This window comes from Macaca fascicularis, chromosome 4 (genome assembly GCF_037993035.2).
Source record: "Macaca fascicularis isolate 582-1 chromosome 4, T2T-MFA8v1.1".
Classification (NCBI taxonomy): domain Eukaryota; kingdom Metazoa; phylum Chordata; class Mammalia; order Primates; family Cercopithecidae; genus Macaca; species Macaca fascicularis.
Genome location: NC_088378.1, coordinates 172752588 through 172774081, shown reverse-complemented (window position 1 = coordinate 172774081; position 21494 = coordinate 172752588). Strand labels below are relative to the sequence as shown.

Sequence of the window (21494 nt, the reverse complement as noted above, 5' to 3'; positions counted from 1 at the left end):
GCACAGTGGGGAAAAGTGAGGCACCAAAGTTACTTGAATTGGTGGTGCCCACACTAAGTTATACTCTTAGAAGTTTCAAATCTTTGTTTAGCTGTCTGCCTGGGGCATAAAGGCAGCCTTCTGTCTTGAGTTTCAAATCCAGATCTGGAAGCTGTGTCCTCACGCAGCCCGAGATGAGTCAGGGAGATGATGTGTTTGCAGTCGGTGGGGGAATTAATGGATGGGTTTGATGCCTCGGCAGCTCCATGTTCTGCCGGCCTGATCCTGGGAGAGAAACGGGGCAGGGATGAAGGTGAGTGGGGCGACTGTGCGGGGCCAAGCAAATGCAGTGCGCTGACCCCCCGGTTGGTGAGAGCCCCCAAGTGAGGGTGAAGGGATAAATGGTAGGCGAGTAGAAAGCTGGGCCTCCTCTATTTTCTGAGATCGTCAAAACCACACGTGTTTATTGATGGCCGCTAGCTTCTCTGGGCAGCCCCGGGCTGGGGCTTGGTAGGAAGTGGGAAGGTAGCTCCTGTCTAAAATGGAAGGATTTTGGTCTTACTACGTCCATGCAGGTGTCCCGCGAGCCCATGCTGTGAAGCCGTGTACTGGGCACTACACTGTGGATACTTCTTTGGGTCATTTCCAACGAACATCTCAGTGAGTTTAAAGCTCTGGGGTACTTAGCATCCATTACAAAGGTCTTTTTTCTCAAAGAGTTTCTACTCTAGTTCTACGTTTATTGTGACGAAGACTACGTGAGAGAGGGTATTCATGTTGTTGGATGTGGTCATGCAAGTTTAGAAAACTTAGCACACTTTGTTCCCCTCTGGAAGGTTCGCGGTCGTGTAGTCAGAATAAAGGCTTGAGAGCCCTGTGGTGCAGACATATATCGGCCTTTGTGAGCCGGGAAACATGGTGTGTGCTTGCTTATGTGATGCGCCTCCTACTGAGACCCCCCTGGAATATTTCCTGTGAAATCCAGGGGATCCAAATAAGGAGGCCCCCATGGGAGCCTCCGGGGTGAGCACTGGTCCAGAGGGTTGCTTACGCAGCAGCTGGGCCGAGGCACCTGGGTGGGAGGGGAGGGTGCCACTCTGGGCTTGTTGCTGGCTGAGGCTGCCTCCGTACATAACGCTGCCTTTCAATCCTGGTTTACTTGGTTTGTTGTGAGAACCTGCCATAGGCAGAATGGAAGGTTGTACAGTTTTTGAGTCTGTTCCATCCTCTCTGGAGATAATGATCTGTAACCTGTCACAACTCCTGACCAACGACTGTGCTATGAAATGCACCCGCTACGAGAGATCTGATGAAGACAGTTTTAGTCCTTTTACACTTACTGAGTTTACGTAGGAAGGAACTGAGGAACTTGGGACTTGGTTGCTTTTGGTTGGATTAGATCAGACTCCATTATTTGGGTAATTTGCTGGGGGTTGGGGTTTCCCAAAATAGCATTCACAGCATCTTGTACTGTTCCTCCAGCCTGGCTGGAGAAATAACATGGAAGGTCTGTTCTCAGGCCTTCGGAGTGGCTGTGCCTTGGCTGCGGTCAGGGAGCGGCTGGATGGTCTCCAGTGCGTCTTGGGTGGATGAGACAAGGTGTGTTTAGCCCCTGGACCATGAGGGATGAGGTGGTCGGCCAAGGGAAAAAGGCCTGTGTCTCCAATTTCTACCTCTTCAGAAGAGTGGCTGAGGAGTAGACCTTCCAGAATGAAGATCTTAGAAACGTAACAGAAACCTGGGGACTTGCAGGCTTTCTGGTCCGCCCTAAAGTCACATCTGAGATTCTGAGCAGCTCTGGCCCGTTTCTGTGCCCGCCGCTGTGTGTCTGAGACAAGTCCCAGCTAAGCAGGGTCTAGAGGTCAGCAAGCCCAGCTCCATCGCTGGGTGGACAGAAACCTGGAAACCTGGACGACGGGAGACATGAAAGGGCTTGCCTGGGGTTCATTCCCACGGCCGTCTGGATAGCCTGATGGAAGCCGGGAGTCCCCGTTCAGACCGGTGGTTTTCCCGGCATGCCTCGCTGCCTCCGTTCTCTCCTGGCACGACCGATGTTTCTGATATCCTTAGTGGTATTGGTAGATCTTACCAGATCACCTTTGAAAAAGGTTGTGTGATTTGTGCTTGTTCTAGCAATGTATGAAAGTGCCTTGCCCCCCTACGCCATCACCAGCACAGAGCTTTGATCTTCGCTCTTCTTTACTTCTAATTAGCAAGATTTTTGCTGTTATTTGCTGCAAATACCCTCTTCACACATCCCGTCCCTTTCCAGATAGTTCTTCCCTTTGAAGACAAAGGGTTACTAATTTATTCATTTCTTGAGCCCCTACTACGTTCCAGGCCTTGGGACAGGTACTGTGGGTAACAGAAATGAGTTCATTCCAAGATCTTCCCTGGCAGAGCCTTTGGTGTATGCACAAGATATGCGTTGTAGATGCTTTATAAACATTAATGACAGTGAGAGAAGAGCTGTGGCTTGGAGCAGGAGCAAATCCCGTAGGAACAGAGCCGGTGGAAGCCCAGAGAATGAGGTCCCTCTTCTGCCGCCAAATCTGGAGACATCTGACTGGGCCTTTGGCGATGCCTAGGAATTCAGAAAATGTGACCCCTGGCCTTCCAGCTGGTAGAGAATGCCAGGACATGACCCTCTGAGAACCCTGAGTCCAGCAAGGTGGATGGTGTTATTTTGGTGCCTCTGTGGCTTACCCAGGCTGGGCGACTTCTCATCATCTGTCAGCACGTGGCAGGGCCAGGGCTGGAACCGAGGCCTTCTCACTACAGAGGCAAGGGTTTTGCAGCCAGCCATAGCCCTTCAGGAGTACACTTTTGGTATCGAAACTTTGGAGCACATGATGCTGGTAAAATGGTGGAAAATCATTGCCACGTATATTAATTTCAATAGAAGGTAAGCCCAGACCTGCTTAAGAGGAAAAAACAAAATCCTCCTCCACCTGTTTCCATGCTTCGGACTTTGTCAGGGGGTTGCTCGTGTCTGCTCAGAAGTGTCTCCTATTTGTGGGGCTGGGCGGGGGCAGCGTCTCCAGCATCTGCTGATGGTTCTGGGTTTGAGGGTTGGTGAAAACTCCGGTTGCAAAGACAGTGATTTTTTAAATCAGAAACCCGATATTGTTTGTAGTTGCTGAGAAAATAATATTGGGCAATGAAAGGTTTCTCCCTTCCCCTGAAAAAAAGAAACAGAACTCTTTCTAATGTAAAAATTTCGGTGTTTCATTTTTCATTTTGTGTATTTCACCAGAGCACCTGCAGGAAACAAAACTGTTTCTCACTATTAACAAAAAAATGTTTTAAGAAATATTATCACGCCTTCACTAAGCTTCTAACACGAAGAACATGACCTTTTTAAAAATAACACGTAAGATTACAGTGCAGGATCAGGTAGAGAAAAAGTGATTTATACTCATCTATGAAGACCGGGTATTGTTTGTATACCAGGTAGATTTTATGAGCTAGAGTTCAGCTTGGGTATTTTCTGTCTTCAGTGTGAACCATTTATGGTATTTTTAAAAGAATGGGATGTTTTCATATGCAAACATTTATTCTTGGTGATTCTGTTTATATTTCTTTTAACACTGAAGACATTTTTGGAAGTGTTGGTGCCAGGACTTCAATTGTGTTAGTTTGTGGTTGGCTTCTGCCTCTGGTTGTTATCTGTATGCCTGTACTTCTGTCTTTATTTACCTGCTTACTGATGAGCAAGCTCCCCAAGGTGAGATGCCCAGTCTGCTTGGATGGCCCCGTCCTCTTTCCCTGGGTCACTGCCCAGCAGCCACGTGGCCCTGAGGTTGAGGCTCCTGGAGGGGCCCTGGTTTCCTGCCACGTGTTCCTCTTGCTGATCCACCCCGTTTCTCTTGAACAGAAGTTTTGTTGGCTCCCCAAATGTAAAGCAAGCCAGAAACAAGATGATAAAGGGTGTTTAAAGCTGAAGAAGGCATGTGTGTATTCTCTTTCCTCTCTTCCCACCGTCTCCTGCCCACATGAATTCTCCCCTCCCTCTGAGTCAGCCCCAGCTCTCCTTCCTCCGAAAGGGACCCCGTCAGGGCCCTCCGAGCTCAGCCCCAGCTCTCCTTCCTCCGAAAGGGTCACCGTCAGGGCCCTCCGAGCTCAGCCCCAGCTCTCCTTCCTCCGAAAGGGTCACCGTCACGGTCCTCCGAGCTCAGCCCCAGCTCTCCTTCCTCCGAAAGGGTCACCGTCAGGGCCCTCCGAGCTCAGCCCCAGCTCTCCTTCCTCCGAAAGGGTCACCGTCAGGGCCCTCTGAGCTCAGGACTTCTGCCCCTCTTCTGTAATATCTTCAGTTTGTACTCTCAGTTGGGCCATGAGTTATGTGCGCACTGTCACTACTTCTGTAGGGTATTAAGCATCCATTTAACCTGTGCTTGATGACCTAAGTGTTCATGGCCCACATCGGGCTCCTGAGCTGGCCTGCAGGCCCACAGAGGCAGCCGCCGTGCTGGGGTTTCTCTGGTCCTTAGCGCACTCAGCGTGGATCCAGCACACACGGGCCCCTCTGCAGACGTCTGCTAATGAAAGGCGAGATATGCACCTTTGTAGCCCCATTCCAAAGTGAGAAATCATGTCTTGTCGTGTCTTTGGTCACTGGTGGTTCATTAGGGTATGAAAGTAGAGTTGGGTCAAGAATGATTTCTTTATCACGAGCAATTTGTGAAGCCAGAGGATCGGTTAGTCCAATGCAGCCTGGCTTCTAGAAACTGGGCTGTCTGTGTGGTTCCTCCTTTCTCTGGTAAGCAGTGGTGCCTGTGGATGTCCTGCTCTATAGAGCTGCTGTGGCCTCTAGTTCGGAATGATCCTTTCCTAAGTTATTAACAACCAATAATCACCTGCACAGCTCCTGTGACTTTCTGATTGATCTCTAGAGAGCTACCTTTGGTTGGCATTAAAAGCTTGGCTCTGCAAGGAGGACCATGCATCCAAGACACAGACAGTGACAGTCAATTAAAGGTGGCTTTGCCGTGGTCAAGCCCCATGCCAGGGTGGGGACACAGCTTGTGGAAACGCCGTCACAGACTTCGTAGAGCTTATCATCATTAGGAAAAGCTGAGAGGACGTTCAGGGCACAGGGACTTGTGTTCTCGTCAAGGGAGAGCCTCATTTTCTGTGGCCCTCCTGCAGCAGCCACTGAGGCTGCCATGCAGGCCGTCACCTCCAGCTCCACCTTTCACCAGCTGACCACAGCAGGCCTCAGCTCTCAGGACCCCAGGGCCTTTCCTGTCCAGAACCTGCAAGTCACAGAAGCTATAGGTTGCACTTCTCCAGGCACAAGGAGGATAACCCCCAAAGCCACACATCTCACACACACAGATGAGTGCGGACGTTCAGGTGTGCAGCCATTCATGGCAGCCCTGTTTGTAATGGCAACAGGTTGGAGCCAACCCCCATATTCGGCCGAAGGGGAGTGGTCAGTGATGGTTCATCCGTATTCAGGAATACTTGGCAGCAATTCAACAAGAAAAGGAAGACGTCTGTGTGTTCACAGGGTTAAGTCCACTGTTAAGAAAAAGAAGCAAGTTATAGGATGATACCCATAATATAATCACATCAATGTAAAATTTAAAGTCAATGGTGTATTTCTCTATTACATTTATATGCATGATGATGCACAGATAAGGGCTGGAAAGGACCATGCCAGACTCCTCAAACTGGTTATTTCCTAGAGAACTAGAATGGGAAGGGAGGGAGGAACGGATGGTTCCCACTTTTTCCTCTATTTAAAAAAGAAAAAAATTCTTGAATGTATTTGTCACAATAAGATCATGTCCAAGTGTCTATTTGAGTGAAGAGAGGGAGAGAGAGAAGGGAAGGGCGTCTGTGGCCACGCTCTGTGTGTCTGGTAGTGACAGGTAGATTTCATTTGAATGTTCAGGCCTGACTGGAAGGCAGTCTGTGTTTGGCTACATCCTGCTGTCCATGGCCAATTGGTCCAAAGCAAGTATGTCATCCACTTCGTTTCAGTCATCTTAATCTTCAAAGGGAGAAGATGGCCCAAGACACTTCTTTAATGGTCTAGACTTTATTTCCTGTGTGCTCTATTTCTGCCTGATTGATTGGACACAGAATGAATCTGTGCCCCTTTTCAGGACTCACAGATCCCCGGGGGACACAGCTTGAAGCACTGGGCAAGATTTCCTATTCACGTTGGCCATTGTTTCCAGCGTGGGTGAATTCAGCTATCTTACCGAAAAACGCTGTGGGTGTCAAGTTGCTAGAAAGGTCCAAGTCTTTTGAAAACCAGTTGCTGTTTGACCTGGAATGGTTTTCAGATTGACAGTTGTTTCCAGCACACCTCAGTTGTTTCACCTCTCTAGGAAAACCTCTTTGAAGCCACCCAGAATTGGTGGTACTTGCTGTACCAAAAGCTACAGCAGCTTTCATGTGTTGAGGCAAATTTGTTTGAAGCCAACCCCAGATTTAAATAGATATGACTCAAATAGAAATGATTATAGCAGGGATCGAAAACTGTCTAGTAATCGCTGTTTCTTGAAGCAGGCTGCATCTAGGTTTCTTGTGTGGCAGTCAGGTGTGTGAGGGCGGCCCCTCCGCCTGCTGGTCCTGCTGCCACAGACTCACTTGCAAATGGAGCCCTAGAACCCCTGCATGGCTGGACTCAGAGGGCTTGAGATCTTCCGGTACTTAACTGAGCCTAGGGAGGAAACGGTTTTTTAAATTTCTAAATCAAGGAGCTCTTTTGGCCTGGCTTCCTAGAGGTACCCTGTCCTTCAGCTGGGAAGCTTCTCTCTCGGGCTCACACTCACTGACCAGCCTCTCCTTACAGCTGAAGACTTTTGCAGAACGCTCTTTCTAGATTTTGCCTTTGTGTTTAAGTCCCGGTGTCTGGACGTTTCCTCCTGACTGCTCTGCTTGAGCAATCGCCTGGCACAGGTGTGTGGAGGACTGCGTTCTTGGAGTGGGTTTCCTGGTTTGCATCTCGCCCCGTCCACGGTGGGGAATGTGTGAGGGGCGAGATCTGCCAGGATCTCCAAACCCAGGTTTGGGGAGAAGCATGTAGTGCACAGACGCCGCTGCAGCCAAAGTGCCTATCGTAGATGGCACAGGCTCTGCCAGTCCACGCACGGGCTGCATGGCCGTGGGCTGGGAGATCTGGGGAAGCCTTTGTCAGGAGAGGGGTGTTGAGGCGGCCTCGCAGGACTGGTGTGGTTTGACTCAGTGGGGAGGGGGGCGAGGGGCATGTCTTCCGTAGGTTTAGTGCTTCGGGGCAGGTCAGGGACGGGGAGACGAGCCCCACCTGATGATAGAGTGGTGACAGTGGTCAGCACGGGTGAGGGTGGTGCCGTCTTCAGTTCTCCTTTTGGCTGCGTTGGAAGTTGTTATCCCTTCAGACTCAGCAAACATTTATTGAGCGCCTACCTTGTAGCGGGGATTGGGGATAAAATACAAAGAGAAGCGGAATGTGTCCCAGCATTAAGGAGAGGCGGGCGTGTAAATCCTTAAAAATGCATACCAGAGGCTAGGGCCCTGGGAACCCAGGAGAAGCAGCTAACACTGCAGGGCAGACAGCAAGGCTTCAACAGAGGTGAAAATTTGGTCCTAAATGAAAACAGAGGTTTGCTAGGCAGTGATGGAGATGGCAGTTGAGTTGGAGGTGGGATTCTGGGTAGAGAAAGCAGTACGTGCAGAGGCACAGCGCACACTGAGGGATGGGGAATGCAAGGAGAAGGTGTGTCCTGGCACTCTTGAGAGCTCACCAGCGTGGCCAGACTGGAAAAGCAGGCTCAGAGCAGATTAGCAGAGACACTGTTTGTTAAGCTGTGGAGTCTGAACTTCATCTTGCAGTAAGCAGAGACCCAGCAAAGATTCATGAATGAAGCCAGGGGACACATTCAGATTTCTTTTGCAGGATGTTGCCTCGAGGATGGAGTGGAGTGAGGGAGGTGGATACCCCAGAGACCCTCGAAAGCTCTTGAAGTAATCCTAGTTAGAAGTGATGAGGGTCTGAACTGGGATGCTGGGGACTGGATTCTTTTTAGAAGTGAAAGGATCAGATTTGATCTGAAAATCTTCCATAAAGTGACATAGCAAGCTTGAAAATGAAAGAAGGGTAAAGATTCTCTGGCAAGAATCAAGCAGAAGGAAGATGGCATAGCGATAGTTTTTATGAGATAAAATGAAATTGAAAGCAAAAGAAAAATTAATAATGATTAGGGTAAAGAGGGAAACTACATAAATAAAGGAACAATCCATTAAGAAGTTACAACAGCCATAAACTCAGGCACCTCATCAGACATCTTCAAAATACAGACAGAAAGTCATTTCTCAGGCTGGGGAGTCAGGGATGCCTGCGGGTACAGCCAGTGAGCCGTAAGTACCCATGGCTCTGCCTCCCGGGGATGTGAGTGCTCAGGAAGCAGAGCCAGGTAGAAGAAAGGGACCAAGCTCAGCCGTGGGTGGGATGTTCGTGTGATATTCATCAGTGGATAGAAATACAGGTCCAGGGCTCAGGAGAGAGGTCTAGGCTGGACTTGAAGGTTTGAGCATCACAGTATCGCAGTGTATGCATGTAGGAAGCTAAGCCCTTGCTCTTGAATAAAACCATGCAAGAAAATGCTAGGACAGCATGACTGGGGAATGACGGGGGGCCATCCTCCAGCGTCTTGCTTTTGTGTGGTGTTATGTGATGGACTTCGCAGCCTGTGAGCACATGACCTTGTGAGACAGACACATCTTTGTTACTCCTGTGACCCGCTGTGTGGGTTCCACTTAGTCTCAGCTCTTTGAGTACAGTCCTTGGGGTTCCCTGCAGGGTGCCTCGGGGCCCTCTGGCACCAATGAAGAGCTTGTGTTTTGCTTCGCCCACGCGGAGATGCTGCAGCTTCTCCTTCACAGACCCCAACCCGAGAAGACCCTCGTGTTTGGCTGTTTTAGGTGCTGTGGACACTGGAAACGGGAGGCTAGGTGACATGAATAGTAAGTCTGGGATGCTTTCAGAGGAGATGCAATTCTGGAAGGAGTTTGAAAGAGAAGACAGGCTCAGTTTGGTAGAAACGACCGAGGGGAATGTCCATGGAGAGCGTCCGCGGAGGGAAAGTGCGTCTGGTTCTGGGTCAGGCCAGCACTGTGTGTGTGGCTGGCTGACAGAAAGCTTAAGCTTCGTGGCGGTGGTGGTGATGGACGAGGACACCTACTCCAGGGAGATTCCGTGGGTTGTGGCTGCTTGGTGGGGAGGGCCTTCGAGTCTGCAGTCCGAAGTGTAAATGGGAAGTTAAAGGGGGGTTGGCTAAGACCCAGAGCCGGGTTAAAGGGCTCTCTGGACACCATTGTTGTTTTTAGCCATAAGAAAATATGCCCTAGTTTACCAAAGACTGGTTTAAGCAAATCTGCTGTTTTCAGGTGCCCTGAATAATCATTGCCTGCTAGGCAATGCAGGTGGACCTTGCGTCTGCCCACACCTGCAAGGGAAGTGATCCAACCTTATTTTAAAACTCTGAGAGTGAAGCAATAGCACCTAGCTAGTTTCATCATCTTATTACAGGCTGTGAACGAGCTCTGTCCATGCTTTTAAAAATGTGTTCCCCTCGGTGTGGCCAGACTCCCTGGGATGTTTTAAAGACGTGTGTGTGTGTGTGCACATGCACATGTGTGCGTGTGTTGGGGTGGACAGTATCAAACCCTAGGTTTGGACTGAAATATTATTTCTCTTTCTCTCCTTTCAGTTATCACCACAACTACTGCCGGCGTCAGGTTTTAGCATTCATCACTGGGCAGGGGCATCACGAGCTAGCTCTGGCCGCCTTTTCCCATGGGAGAGCGAATGAAATGCATGGTGAAGGTTCTGGGCATGGGAAGGGAGTAGGTGCATCTGAAATCTGAGTTAGAGCCTCTTTCTCTTGAGGTCCAACTTTTCATTCTCAGATTTTTCCAGCTAGTGGAGGTTAATCCACAAGGCCCTTGGCTCCTTCCGTGAGAGGCACAGCCACTGTCGGTGCCAGGAGAGGACGCGGGGGAAGTGGCGCGTAGGGCTTCCCTTTGCCATCTTAGGATGGCTGCAAAGGCACAGACTTCCCTGTCAATTTGCAACTCGGGTGAACAGAGCAGAGCTCAGACCTTAGCTTGAGACTCCTACTCTTGGAAATTATTCCTGAGCAGAGTAGTTCAAGGATCATTTCAGCTGTACTGACCTGGGAGGAGGCAGAGCCTAGCCAGGGTAGAATAGGTACAAATCAAATGTATCTATTTTATGAAATACCTCGTTCCAGATCCGCCCCGCAGCACCCAAATGGAAAGCAGTTCGGAATCTCCTCTAAATGATTGTGGTGAGAGTAGATCTAGGCTGCAGTTAAATTGCATTATGGAAGGGCTCCACCCTATGCCCTGAAGAAAAAAGATCTCATAGCTGGCAGAGGAGGGTAACGTTTCCAAGTGTGTTTGGTTTTTGCCTTTTGGTTTTTAAAACTGTCCTTTAGGCTGAGGTTTCTGATGAACCCTCTGCAGCTGCCCCTACGTCGGCAGTGGGTTTCTAGCCGCACGGCTGCCCCAGTGAGTGTCCTCTGGCCTCATTGGTGACCGGGGCACTCTCTTCCCTGTGCTTCCACATGTGGGCTCTGACCGAGGTGACCTAGGGCCTCCTTCTGTGCCGTGGTGCAAGAGGATGCAGCTGTCAAATAAAAATTGCCCATCAGACTGCTAGCAATGGCAGGCATGGAGAGGGTGGAGGGCGTGGAGAAGGGCAGGGGAGGCCCGGGAGCAGTGACCTGCTGGTCCTTAAGCAGAGCAAGGAAGACGACCTCCCACCCGCACCTGCCGTGTGAACACCAGGCAGTGAGCGGGAATGCAGCACGTCTCTCAGACTCACTCACTCCGTAACAGAGAGGTGTCCCTCCCAGTGTGGAGGAGAAACAGAAGAGCTGCTGTTCTCACTTCTATCCACTCTCCCAACCCATGGACATTCTTTCTGCCCTGAGCTCCCATGGCCCTCACCACGTCCAGCCTTTGCACGTCCTGAGCCTCAGCCCTGCCCGTGCAGAACTGGCCAGCCCTGGAGGGCAGCACCATGCTCTGGGCCAGCGTTTGCCTCTTTCCAAACAGCTTCTAGAGTGTGAGAGTGTGATCCCAGAGGGAGGACGTGGGGTTCAGCCGGAGGGTTCGTCCGTGCTGTTCAAAAAGGGCTTCCTAGATGCTGCACATTGTGTCCAAGCCTGAAGACAAGCGGTGGTCTGCAAAGCCCGTAACCCGTCTGCAGCTGATGGGCCCAGTCCATCACCAGCGAGGGGCTCCGAGGGCTCACTGGCTTAGCCAACTGCAAAGCAGGCACAGTGTTCCCAGCAGTGCTCTGCGCCTCCCTGAGGAGGGAGCTGTGTCTAAGGCAGGCCGCTGCGTCCTGCCGGGAGCGGGAGGCTGGCTCAGGGCGGTCGGTCGGTACAGCACACAGCTTGAAGAGCAGTGTGGTCCTCTCCCTGCTGGTGCCTGGAGTCACCTGCCCTGGGCTTCTGCGTCCTGGCATGTGTGGTGCCGTATCTGCTGGTAACTGTGCAGATGGGATTGCCCTTGAGGGAGAGTCACTGGCGACAGTCCTGTCAGCTGCCGTTTATTGAGCACCTACTGTGTTCTGGCACTGCACTCAGTATTTTTCACATGTCACATTGACTTTCCTTGTGTCAAGTCCTGTGTTCGAGGGAAATCCTTCTCTCCCTCTCTGCATTAAAGGAGAACTGAGCTCAACTGCCAATTAGGAATGTTGCCATTCTAAGAAGGTAGTGTGCTGCAGCAGATGTCGTTTAAATGTCGAAGACAAATGGGACATGAAAAACAAGCTGTCAGCCACGAGAGTGACTCGTGCAATGGGACTGTCCAGACCAGGGCTTGGCACGCTTTGTCTGTCAAGGCCCAGATAGTATCTGGGGCTTTGGGGACTTCAGCTGCAGCTACTGTACCCTCCACCATGAGGTGCGGAGCCACAGACAGTAACGTACATTGGCGGGCACAGCTGTGCCCCTGTGAACACGGGCCCTAGTTCACCCACCCTGGGCGTTGCTGTTGGGCAGCAGGAGCATTACTGAGAGGAAACGAAGGGCTTCCGGGAGCCCAGCCACGTCTGAAGCTTGGGGCTGGGTAACCCCCAGTTTAATGCAGCCCCCAAAATGCCCAGCATCTTTGCCTTGTCTTTGCCTGTCGTGGTTTTCCACACTCACCACTCTCCCTAGATGCTGCAACAGAGCCCCACTTACAGGATGGAGGAGAGCGAAGGTGGAGGCGCGGGCCTGACAATGCCCTGGACTGGTTGGCCTGCGCTGGACGGTGACTGCGGGGCTGCCTGCAGGTGCCGTGGCCAGCCTGGGAACAGTGCTGTCGGGGCACATTGGGTTGGTGGCCACATGTTTAAAATTCTGGAACGGCATGCCCCTCCTCGTGCATTCCTTTCTTCACTTGGAACCGTTTGCAGGAGAGGTGCCAGGAGACTGATGGACGATGACCGCAGCCCTGGGCATTCGAGGAATCCGGGGGTCTAGTGAGAGAGACTGGCCCTTCACACAGTGCCAGTCCTCTCTGCCAGGGCCATGCGCCGTGAGCTGCTGGTGGTGTGGGGTGCCCAGCACGGGGCTGAAGTCTGCTAAGCGGGAGGCCGAGGAGGTGAGGGAAGGCTCCACAGAGAGCCTGGTGGGTGCGTCAGGGAGGTTTTACGGAGAAGGGCCACACAGAAAGCTATTCCAGAGAGAGAAAACCACAGGGACTTGGCAGGATGGCCGGGGGCAGGAAAGCACAGAACATGTTGGGAGACTAACGGCAGCACCGGGTTGCTGGCGTTCGGGGAGGCAGGGGTGATAGGAGGGAGATGTCGTGGATGCGAGGTCAGGAAGGGTGTGGACAGATGTTGAAACACTGTGAAAATGGGTCTTCTCTACTTTGCGGAGAGAGCCCCTGAATATTTTTCAGCAGCTGAGATGTGTGATCAGGTCATGTTTGTAAAAGATAAATTTTTCCCTAATGATACATACAGAGAATGCGCCTAGAAATACCTACTGCTGATTTCTAAGCAGCAGCTTTCACTCATGGCAGGTTTTTGATATGGGCTATTCAGGATTCACCTTCATTAAGTAATGCCACGGAAGGCCAGTGACTCTGCTGAAATTGGCCCCATTTTCCTGAGTCACAATTCTGTGCATCAGCAAGTCCTCCAGCTGAACCGAAAGCACCTGATAGGGCTTTCAGTGGTGAGATGGAGCTAGAGTGAATCTCCCTCGCCGCCTTCCCATAACCCAGCCCGTACTGGCTGGAGGAAATCCAGCATTCTGACTGTGCCCACTTTAGCCTTGCACTGAAATATCTTGAACAAAAATAAGCTTTTGAGTGCTCATCTGTTGATCTGACAAGTCAAATGTATGTCGGTTTTTGACTAACCTGAAAGAAGTCACAGGTGTTGGAGGTTTCTCATTTGCATGTTGTCTCACAGAATCAAACCAGAGGCTAAATCTTGTCTCTCCACTCTGACCCCCTCCTCCCTCCCCGCCCATCAGTACCACAGAGTTCTTGGAAGTTATTATTTGTAGTACTGTTTCCTAAATTTAGCGAATGCAGGAAGAATCAGTGGCAAATGGGTGCTTTAAGAAAACACATGTTCAGCTTAGAACCTGGACTTAAAACATGAGTAATGCAGCCTAACTAAAGGAGCATATTTATCTGCCATGGCAGCTTTCTACAGTAATTTATTTGGGACTTTTGTTGTGATGCAAACAAAAAAGAGGAGAGGTCTTGTCTGCTGGACCTTGCCTATTTTGTTTTTTTGTGTTGACTTCCAGTACTTAGTCCATAGGCATACATAAGTTCTTCCAGGTGTAATCTTCCTTGGGATGGGATTTCCAATTCTGCTTTTTCCCTTTAACCTTACATAATTTCTGCAAATGTTATGGGCCATGTGAACGTCATACCTGGAGGAGAAATAATCAAAATGCATGTGCCAGGCACCGAGTTGGGCTTCCACACACGTAAGTGAGCATTTTCACGTGCTTTCTGTGGAATAAAGACACCTTGCAAAGAGGAGACAGCTCATCCCACCTGCAGTGTGCATCGAAAGCAATTTCAAGTTCGTGTTTGCCATCTCCTGGGTCTGCGATCTTCAAGTGTGGCCAGACTGTGTGCACAGTTTGCTTGCCGCCAGGTTTATATGACAGTGTGGTGGTCAGATTCGTAGCGGGAGAAAGGTGGTTGTCAGGGGCTACGAGGAATGACGAGTTATTACTTAATAGCTGCAGGGTTTTACTTAGGAAAATGAGAAAGTCCGGAGATGGGTGGTGGTGATGGTTGCACAACAGTGTGAATGTACTTAAGGCCACCGAACGGTACACCTTAAATGGTTACGATGGTAAATCTTTTTTGTTTTTGAGACAGAGTCTCGCTGTGTCCCAGGCTGGAGTGCAGTGGCGTGATCTCAGCTCACTGCAACCTCCACCTCCCAGGTTCAAGCTGTTCTCCTGCCTCAGCCTCCTGAGTAGCTGGGATTACAGGCGCCCGCCACCACGCCTGGCTAATTTTTGTGTTTTTTAGTAGAGACGGGGTTTTACCATGTTGGCCAGGCTGGTCTCAAACTCCTGACCTCGTGATCCACCTGCCTTGGCCTCCCAAAGTGCTGGGTTTACAGGCACGAGCCACCACAGTGCCCAGCCTACGATGACAAATCTTATGTGTATTTTACCACAAAATAGTGTAGAGAGAGCTTGTCTCCAATGAGAGCCTTCTGCTGTGTGTTTCTCATCATCGTGTTATAAGCTGTGACCTTGCTTCTGATCGGGGAGGGTGGTTCAAATTTAAATTTGGCTTTTAATTCTATTTTTTTTTCGGGGTCAGGCTTCTGGGAATGTGGTGAAAGTAGCTCTTGAGGGGTCCCTGGCTGGTTTCACTCAGTTGTTAATTGTGGTGGAGGGTCCATGTGAATACAGTGTGTACAGGGGCTGCACAGGCCAGTGCAGCAGGGCACCCGACGCCTCCCTCACGGGACTCACGGTCAAATAACAGACACCATTGCTGGAGGAGGACCCCTCCTGGGCTCGCCCGTGCTGTCACGGCTGCCGTACGGGCTGAGATGAGAAACCGGGGCTTCTAGTCGTGACATGCTTATTAGCAGCCAAAATAACGTTTCCATTGCATGATTTCCTGATCCTGGCCCTTAGAAACTTGCTTTCCTCCTCCTTGTGTTTTGAACAGGCTCCTGCAGGGATCCAGTTCTGTCCTGTAACTGGGTTCTGTTGGCTTTGCAGGAAGAGAGGCATGGCTTCTGAAGGGTTTATCTTCTTTGTGCAAAGTAGAATGTCAGCTGGGCTCCTCAGAAGACTCTCCTTCTTACGATGCCTCAGAAAGAGAAGAACAGTGAATGTTAGAAATCATACTTGAAACAAGCGAGAGTTTGATCTCTTTCTTTACCAGTCGTGAAATCAGAACCTTGGCCCTGCTTCTCAGGGACCTGCCTCCGTCTCGTTTTAAGTGTAATCTTTAGTTTCAGGCCCAAAGAAAGGTAAAAGCCTTACTTTTGGTGGTTACTATACTTGCTGAAACAGAAAACTGAGAAGTATTAGAACTTTTGAGAAGATGGACGTAGACAGCTCTGGGCGCTGGTTCCAGAAGAGCTGCTGGAATCCTTTCTGAGCTTTCTTCTCCTCCAAGTGACATCTGTTGTTTCTTTCAAAACCTGAACACAAAACCTCCACTAGAAAGCTTTCCTTAGCAGGCCCCGCCTCTTGCCTGCATCTTCCTAATTTTGACATCACCTGGTTTTATGCCAGTGGTTTTATACTGATGGTTTCATACGTGCTGTGTGGTATTAGTCACATTCAGTGCACACGTGGTCCCCTCAGTCACGTTCAGTGCACACGTGGTCCCCTCAGTCACGTTCAGTGCACACGTGGTCCCCTCAGTCACGTTCAGTGTACACGTGGTCCCCTCAGTCACGTTCAGTGTACACGTGGTCCCCTCAGTCACGTTCAGTGTACACGTGGTCCCCTCAGTCACGTTCGGTGCACACGTGGTCCCCTCAGTCACGTTCGGTGCACACGTGGTCCCCTCAGTCACGTTCGGTGCACACGTGGTCCCCTCAACACAGGTAAAAAGAGACTGTTTCTTCCTCCCCTTTCCTCTCTCTGGTGCCCACTTCGCCATGTTACGCCACGTAAAGTGCCGTCATCAGCTGCTCTTTCTCTGTCCTCACCGAAACCATGACGGTCTTGAAGCACACACAGAGCCCCGTTCTCTTAACTGTTTCTGTACCTCAGTGCACTCGAGATTGAAGCCCTGTAGCTTGACATTTAATAGCCTCATAAAACTTTATGTTAACTGGCTTCCCACCAGTCCGCTTTTTTGGAACATCATGGAAAGTGCTGGATTCTTATTTATTTAGTGAGAATTTTATTGCAACAGGAAGACAACCCATTTTACCTTGACTTTTTCAAGTAGTAGCAGTGGCATGAAGGAGTGAATACCTTATAGCAAACACTATACTAATGGAAACATTGCTGCTATTTTTGTTACTTACACATTTTTCAGATTGTTCTAGAATTTTTGCTTTTTTTAAACCTCCAAGTTTGTTATACTTTCCATAATTTATCTAAACATATCCTTTATTTCTATTTCTGTAAACTTCAAAACTGAAGCGTGGTCCTGTCTTTAGGACCTATGTGGTGAGACCATCTATTCCACCTCACGTTAGAACTTTTGCAGAACTTAACTTCTGTAGTTAAGCGGGCCCAGCTTTCTTGTGGCATTGGGGGACTCATGCTGCTTTCTGAATTAGTAATTAACTGTCGTGACTTGTGCACATGTGCAGGTATCTGAAGCTGTTTTAAGGCAACTCACATTCTGTAGTCTGTGGCTTGGAAGAGACTTTTCATGCTTTGTTAATAACTAAACCAAGATAAATAGGTGTTCCTGGGCGGCGAGCAGCTGAACCTTTTTGACAGTTTTGACTCCTTCCTGGACCGAGTTTGCATGTTCTTATTGTGGATCACACCGACTGGCTCTCAGCTGCGTCCTGTTCCCGTGGCCGGGAGGGACGCTGGTGTCCCTCGAGCATGTGTGGATGGCTTGTCCTTTGCATGGTGTGGGCCGAAGCCCAGCTCTCGTCTCGTGGTCACTAGGACAGAGGATGGTGCTTCGCAGTGTTTTTCTTTCCTTGCACTCATCTCGCAGTGTGGCCTTTGTGCTCGTGCTCATCCTCCCGCTCATCACTCCACGGACGTTTCAGCGAGTGCCTGCGATGCGCTGGGCACCCTGATCCTCCCGCTCGTCACTCCACGGACATTTCAGCGAGTGCCTGCGACGTGCCGGGCACCCTTGCAGGGAAGTTCGTTACTGTTGATGTTGTTACTCCGTCTTCGACAGAATATAATCTTGACTTAGGTTTTATATTTTTATCTGTCCTGCCTTCACCACAGGGGGTCCCCAAATTGTGGTTGGGAGCCACTTTGTTCCTCTGTAGCGGATTCACAGATGGGAAACGGCAGCTCCACACGCCCATCCCCGCAAATGTGGGCAGGGCCAGCGTGGCCAAGAGCTGCCTTCTCATCCTGGGTGTTCTCAGATGGAGAGAGCGCCTTTGCCGTCCTCCTGTGGGTAGATTCTCGTGCCCACCTGACAAGGTGCTCCTGCCTCATGGGACCAACCTGATTTGGTCCTTTTATGCATCGGGTGCCGCAAAGGGGAACACGGCGACACACGGAGACGGCCACTGGAAGCACAGCACGGTCCGGTCCCACGGCTGGTACTTAGAGTGAATGCTCTCAGCCAGCAAAGAGCTATTCAGCAGACCCTCTGTCCATTCTCTTCCTGTCCTCCTTTTTGTCTTTCTTTCCTCTCGATATGTAGACCAGGCTGATTTCAGATTCTGCTAGAATAGAGTGGCTGTCAGTCAGCATCTGTGACAGGCGGGCATTTCCGTCGCGTCTTAAGCTTCCTTGCCAGATGGAAGTCGCTGACACTGAAGATGGCACTAGAAGGGAAGGTGGGAACTTGAGACTCCTTCTGGTCTGTCTGGAGGTCCTGGTCTCCAGGGAGGGTGGAGGAAGAGTGTGGGAGGAATGGATTTCACAAGCTTCTGGACTGAGCGACTGCCAACTCTCACTTAAGAGTAAAAGGAAAGAAGTGAATGAGTCATTTCAACGGTGGCTGCAGGAGGTATGAGCACCTATACCAACAAGCTTGTCTGACCTCCATGAGGGAAAGGACTGAAATTACTTTTAACAACAATATTTCCTTTTCTGTTTGCTTTCCCTTTAAGTCCCAGCTGTAATACTCTCTGGGTTTGAAGATACTTTAGAGTTTCAGACAACTGCTCAGTGTTCCCGGCAGAGCACAGCCCACGGGCCCGGGAGAAATGAGGACAGAGACAGGAGGAGGCAACTGGGGATGACAGAATGAAGGCAAAGGAGGGAGAAGCTGCTGCTTCACTTTCCTCTTCCACCAGCAGATCCTCAGTTAACCCTTGGCGTGGCTGAGGCCCATTCGGTCTTAAGGGAGATGTTCCCAAGTGGATAAACAGCAGTAAAACTCTCCTTCAAGACCCAGAAGGGCCTTTACTGGAAGGTGGAAAGATTGATGCAAAGCGGGAAGCAAAATATACAGAAACTGTGAGGGGAAAGTGTTTTTCTGACCCCTTGTCTCTGTGGAGGGGCCGCAGATCCTCTCACTCACGACCGTCATCACTGTGGAAGAGGCCACAGATCCTCTCACTTAGGTCCTAGTTGCGGTGAACAGACCCTGCTCTGACCCAGTTTCAGCAGGAAGCTGAGCTCTTACTAAGAGAGAGTCAAAGCTCATGGTTCCCTCGGAATGGAAGGAGAACAGGTTTTAGACTGAAGTTCAGGAGCGATTCCCAGAAAACTGGCCCCAAGCTCAGCGCCCACCTTGCCACGAGCCGGCCCGCCTGTGCCCACCTGTGCCCGCCTGTGCCCACCTGTGCCAGCGAAGCGCACGTGCTCTGTCCCCGCCCTGCGCCTGCGAAGCCCATGTGTGCTTCCCAGACCTCACTCGGTAGCTCTCCATCTGACTCTGAGGGTGGACCCTTGGGTCCGTGAAGCCAGGTGGGGAGTCCCTCATCGCAAGGGCGGTTGGGACACGAGCGTGTCTGGTGCCCGTGTTGGAAAAGGAGGACTCACAATGCCAGGAGTTATTAAATGTGTAGGGGGTGTGGAAGGATTGGGGCAGCTACACATTGAGTTGTTCCTATTAGCAAACACAGCACAGATATTCCTGACAATAGGAGTTAATGGTAAAAGTTTAATTTAAAGATGCAAAAATTATTTGTGAGTAATTATTGAAGATGTGCGGCGTTGTAACTGCATCTTCCGAGGGACCTGAGCTTGTTTGCTGTGTCACTCTTCTCCCTCCCTGTGCTTTTGTTCTTCAGGGTTGGTTACTTTTCCAGTTTCTGATGTGCTCCCCTCACCCTTAGTATTGTCTGTGACATGGTGGCAAGATTCTGTGAGATTAGGCAATTAAGAGAGGAATAATTTAAAAATAATTCATCTAATTCTTCATCAGGCTATAATCTCTTACAAAGAGAAGATCAGATTTTTATGTTTTGTGTTTCTACTTGGCAGAGCATTTGAAACAGTCTTTCAGTCCCTCCGAAAGAGAAACAGCCAGTTTTTTAAAAAAATAAATCTCAAATTTAGCATGCCTGTTATAGCATGGATTTACATAAACCTTTTTTCTGAGTGTTATAGAGGAGTATATGAAGTTTATTTTTTTCAAATTTGGTCATTCTTTAAAAAAGAAAAAAGAATGTTTGTTTGATATATAAACCTTTATTGTCCTGAAAAGCAAGCAGAATGAAACAAATTATCCCTAGGGTAAAGCTCATGTTGGTGCATCAGTGAAATTGTAGCTGTCATGATACTAAAATTGATGTAGAAAGCTGTAATGTGACATTATAGTTTTCACTTATTATGTTAAGGCTTTTACGAATAGTGCTTCCTTTTTGAACATTCAGATTCCTAAATGAAACATATAAAAAATTTGGAATATATAAACTAGCATCTGAGATGCTGGTTTTGAAAGTAGTGGAAACTTACTGAAAAGTACTCAGTATTTCACTTGTTTGACATGTCCTTTGAGTTTTGCCTGAACCTACAAGCTGTTTGCAGACCAAAGCAGGTTATTTGTACGCATGGTCACGGAAAATAACCAGGAACTTTAATTAGTTTTTCTGCAGTTCCTTGGCAACAAAAGACGAGTGAAAAACTTCTCCTTTTTATTTTTTATTTTTTGACTTGAGTAAATAGTTCCTTAAATACTTTTCTCCACTGAGTTTCATGTTTTTATTTTTATGTTTTTACTTTTTATTATTCTGCAGGGAGTTAAATACCTGTGCATCCCAGCAGCGGATTCACCATCTCAAAACCTGTAAGTTTCTTTTTTCTGTCTTATTTGGAGACATTTAAAAAAATGAATAGAGGACGATAAAGTCAAAGAAGTAGAAGATTGTGAAGTCGTCAGAGCTCGTGGGACCCTGGTGGACCCTGCAGGCCTGGTGCCCCAGGGAAGAGGCTGTGAGCCTGCGACGTCAATGCTGGGCACGCTGGGATGAGCTGTGGCAGGAGGCTCCTTGCGGCTGACTGGTCCTTCCGTTATGCAGAGAGACCCACGGCATGTCCACAAGAAGGGTCTGATGTTTAAAAAGGGTACCTTAAACCTTTAGTGTGCTCATCTTTCCTCTAGAAATAAAACCGTAAGGGATTTGTTGGGTTTTGTCTAAAGCAGCACCGTCCAATAGAAGTAGATAGTAAGCCACAAATGGGCAGTTTTAAATTTTCTAGGAGCCACATTTTAAACAGCAAACAGAAACAGGCAACATTAATTCTAATAATATATTTTACTTAATCCAGTATATCTAAAATACTATTTTGATATGTACTCAATATAAAAAGTTAATGAGCAAGTTTATGTCCTTCTTTCATACGAAGTCTGGGGACTCTGGTGTGCTGTTTCATACTTCGCACGTCTCAGGTCAGACCAGCTGCATTTCCAGGGCTTGAGAACCCCAGGAGGCCGGCAGCTGCCTTACAGGACAGCAGGCTGCTGAAGCCTGGCTGAGTTGGACGAATAGGTCGTTCTGGCTGAGGAAAGTCCGGTCCTCTATTTCTTCATAGCCGAATAAACCTTTGATGTCGTTTTAACTCTGTTTGCACCTAGAGAGAGATTCGTAATTGCCCCCTTTTCCGTATTGAAGAAATCCTGTGGAGACGGGTAGGATTAGGTTTTGGCAAGATAGGGGGCAGGGCCCTGGAGACCCACGGCAGCTACAGCTTTAGCAGTCACTCGTGGCTGTGTAGAAGGAACCCGGAAATACCATGGTGTGGAGTAGATGACAGTTTTCCTGAAGCCCAAATGTGACTTTTGCAGGCTGAGAGGCTGGGGCTGGAAGTGAAGTACTTAGCCCGTGCCGCTGAGTCCGGCCTCTGGTTCTCAGGTTGGCCCAGTGCTGTATGACACAGGTCAAAGACACAGCAACCCTCCTGGACTACGTGTCACTGCATTTCACAGGG

At 49.5% G+C, this 21494-nt stretch overlaps 1 protein-coding gene across 12 annotated transcripts in view; it reads left to right on the top strand.

Moving 5' to 3' along the window:
- Positions 1–21494, top strand: part of DUSP22 (dual specificity phosphatase 22) — a 73894-nt gene that overhangs the window by 21526 nt on the left and 30874 nt on the right. For 5 of the 12 annotated variants that reach the window (XM_065544520.2, XM_074038962.1, XM_005554184.3 and 2 more), the window contains one exon: positions 20303–20352. The exons of 3 other annotated variants lie outside the window; for them this stretch is intronic. In XM_065544520.2, the coding sequence (XP_065400592.1) occupies positions 20303–20352 (50 nt within the window). Of the gene's footprint in view, positions 1–12420; positions 12598–20302; positions 20631–21494 lie in introns of those variants that run through there. 4 more of the 12 variants (XM_065544522.2, XM_065544521.2, XM_074038964.1 and 1 more) reach the window with 3 other exon arrangements.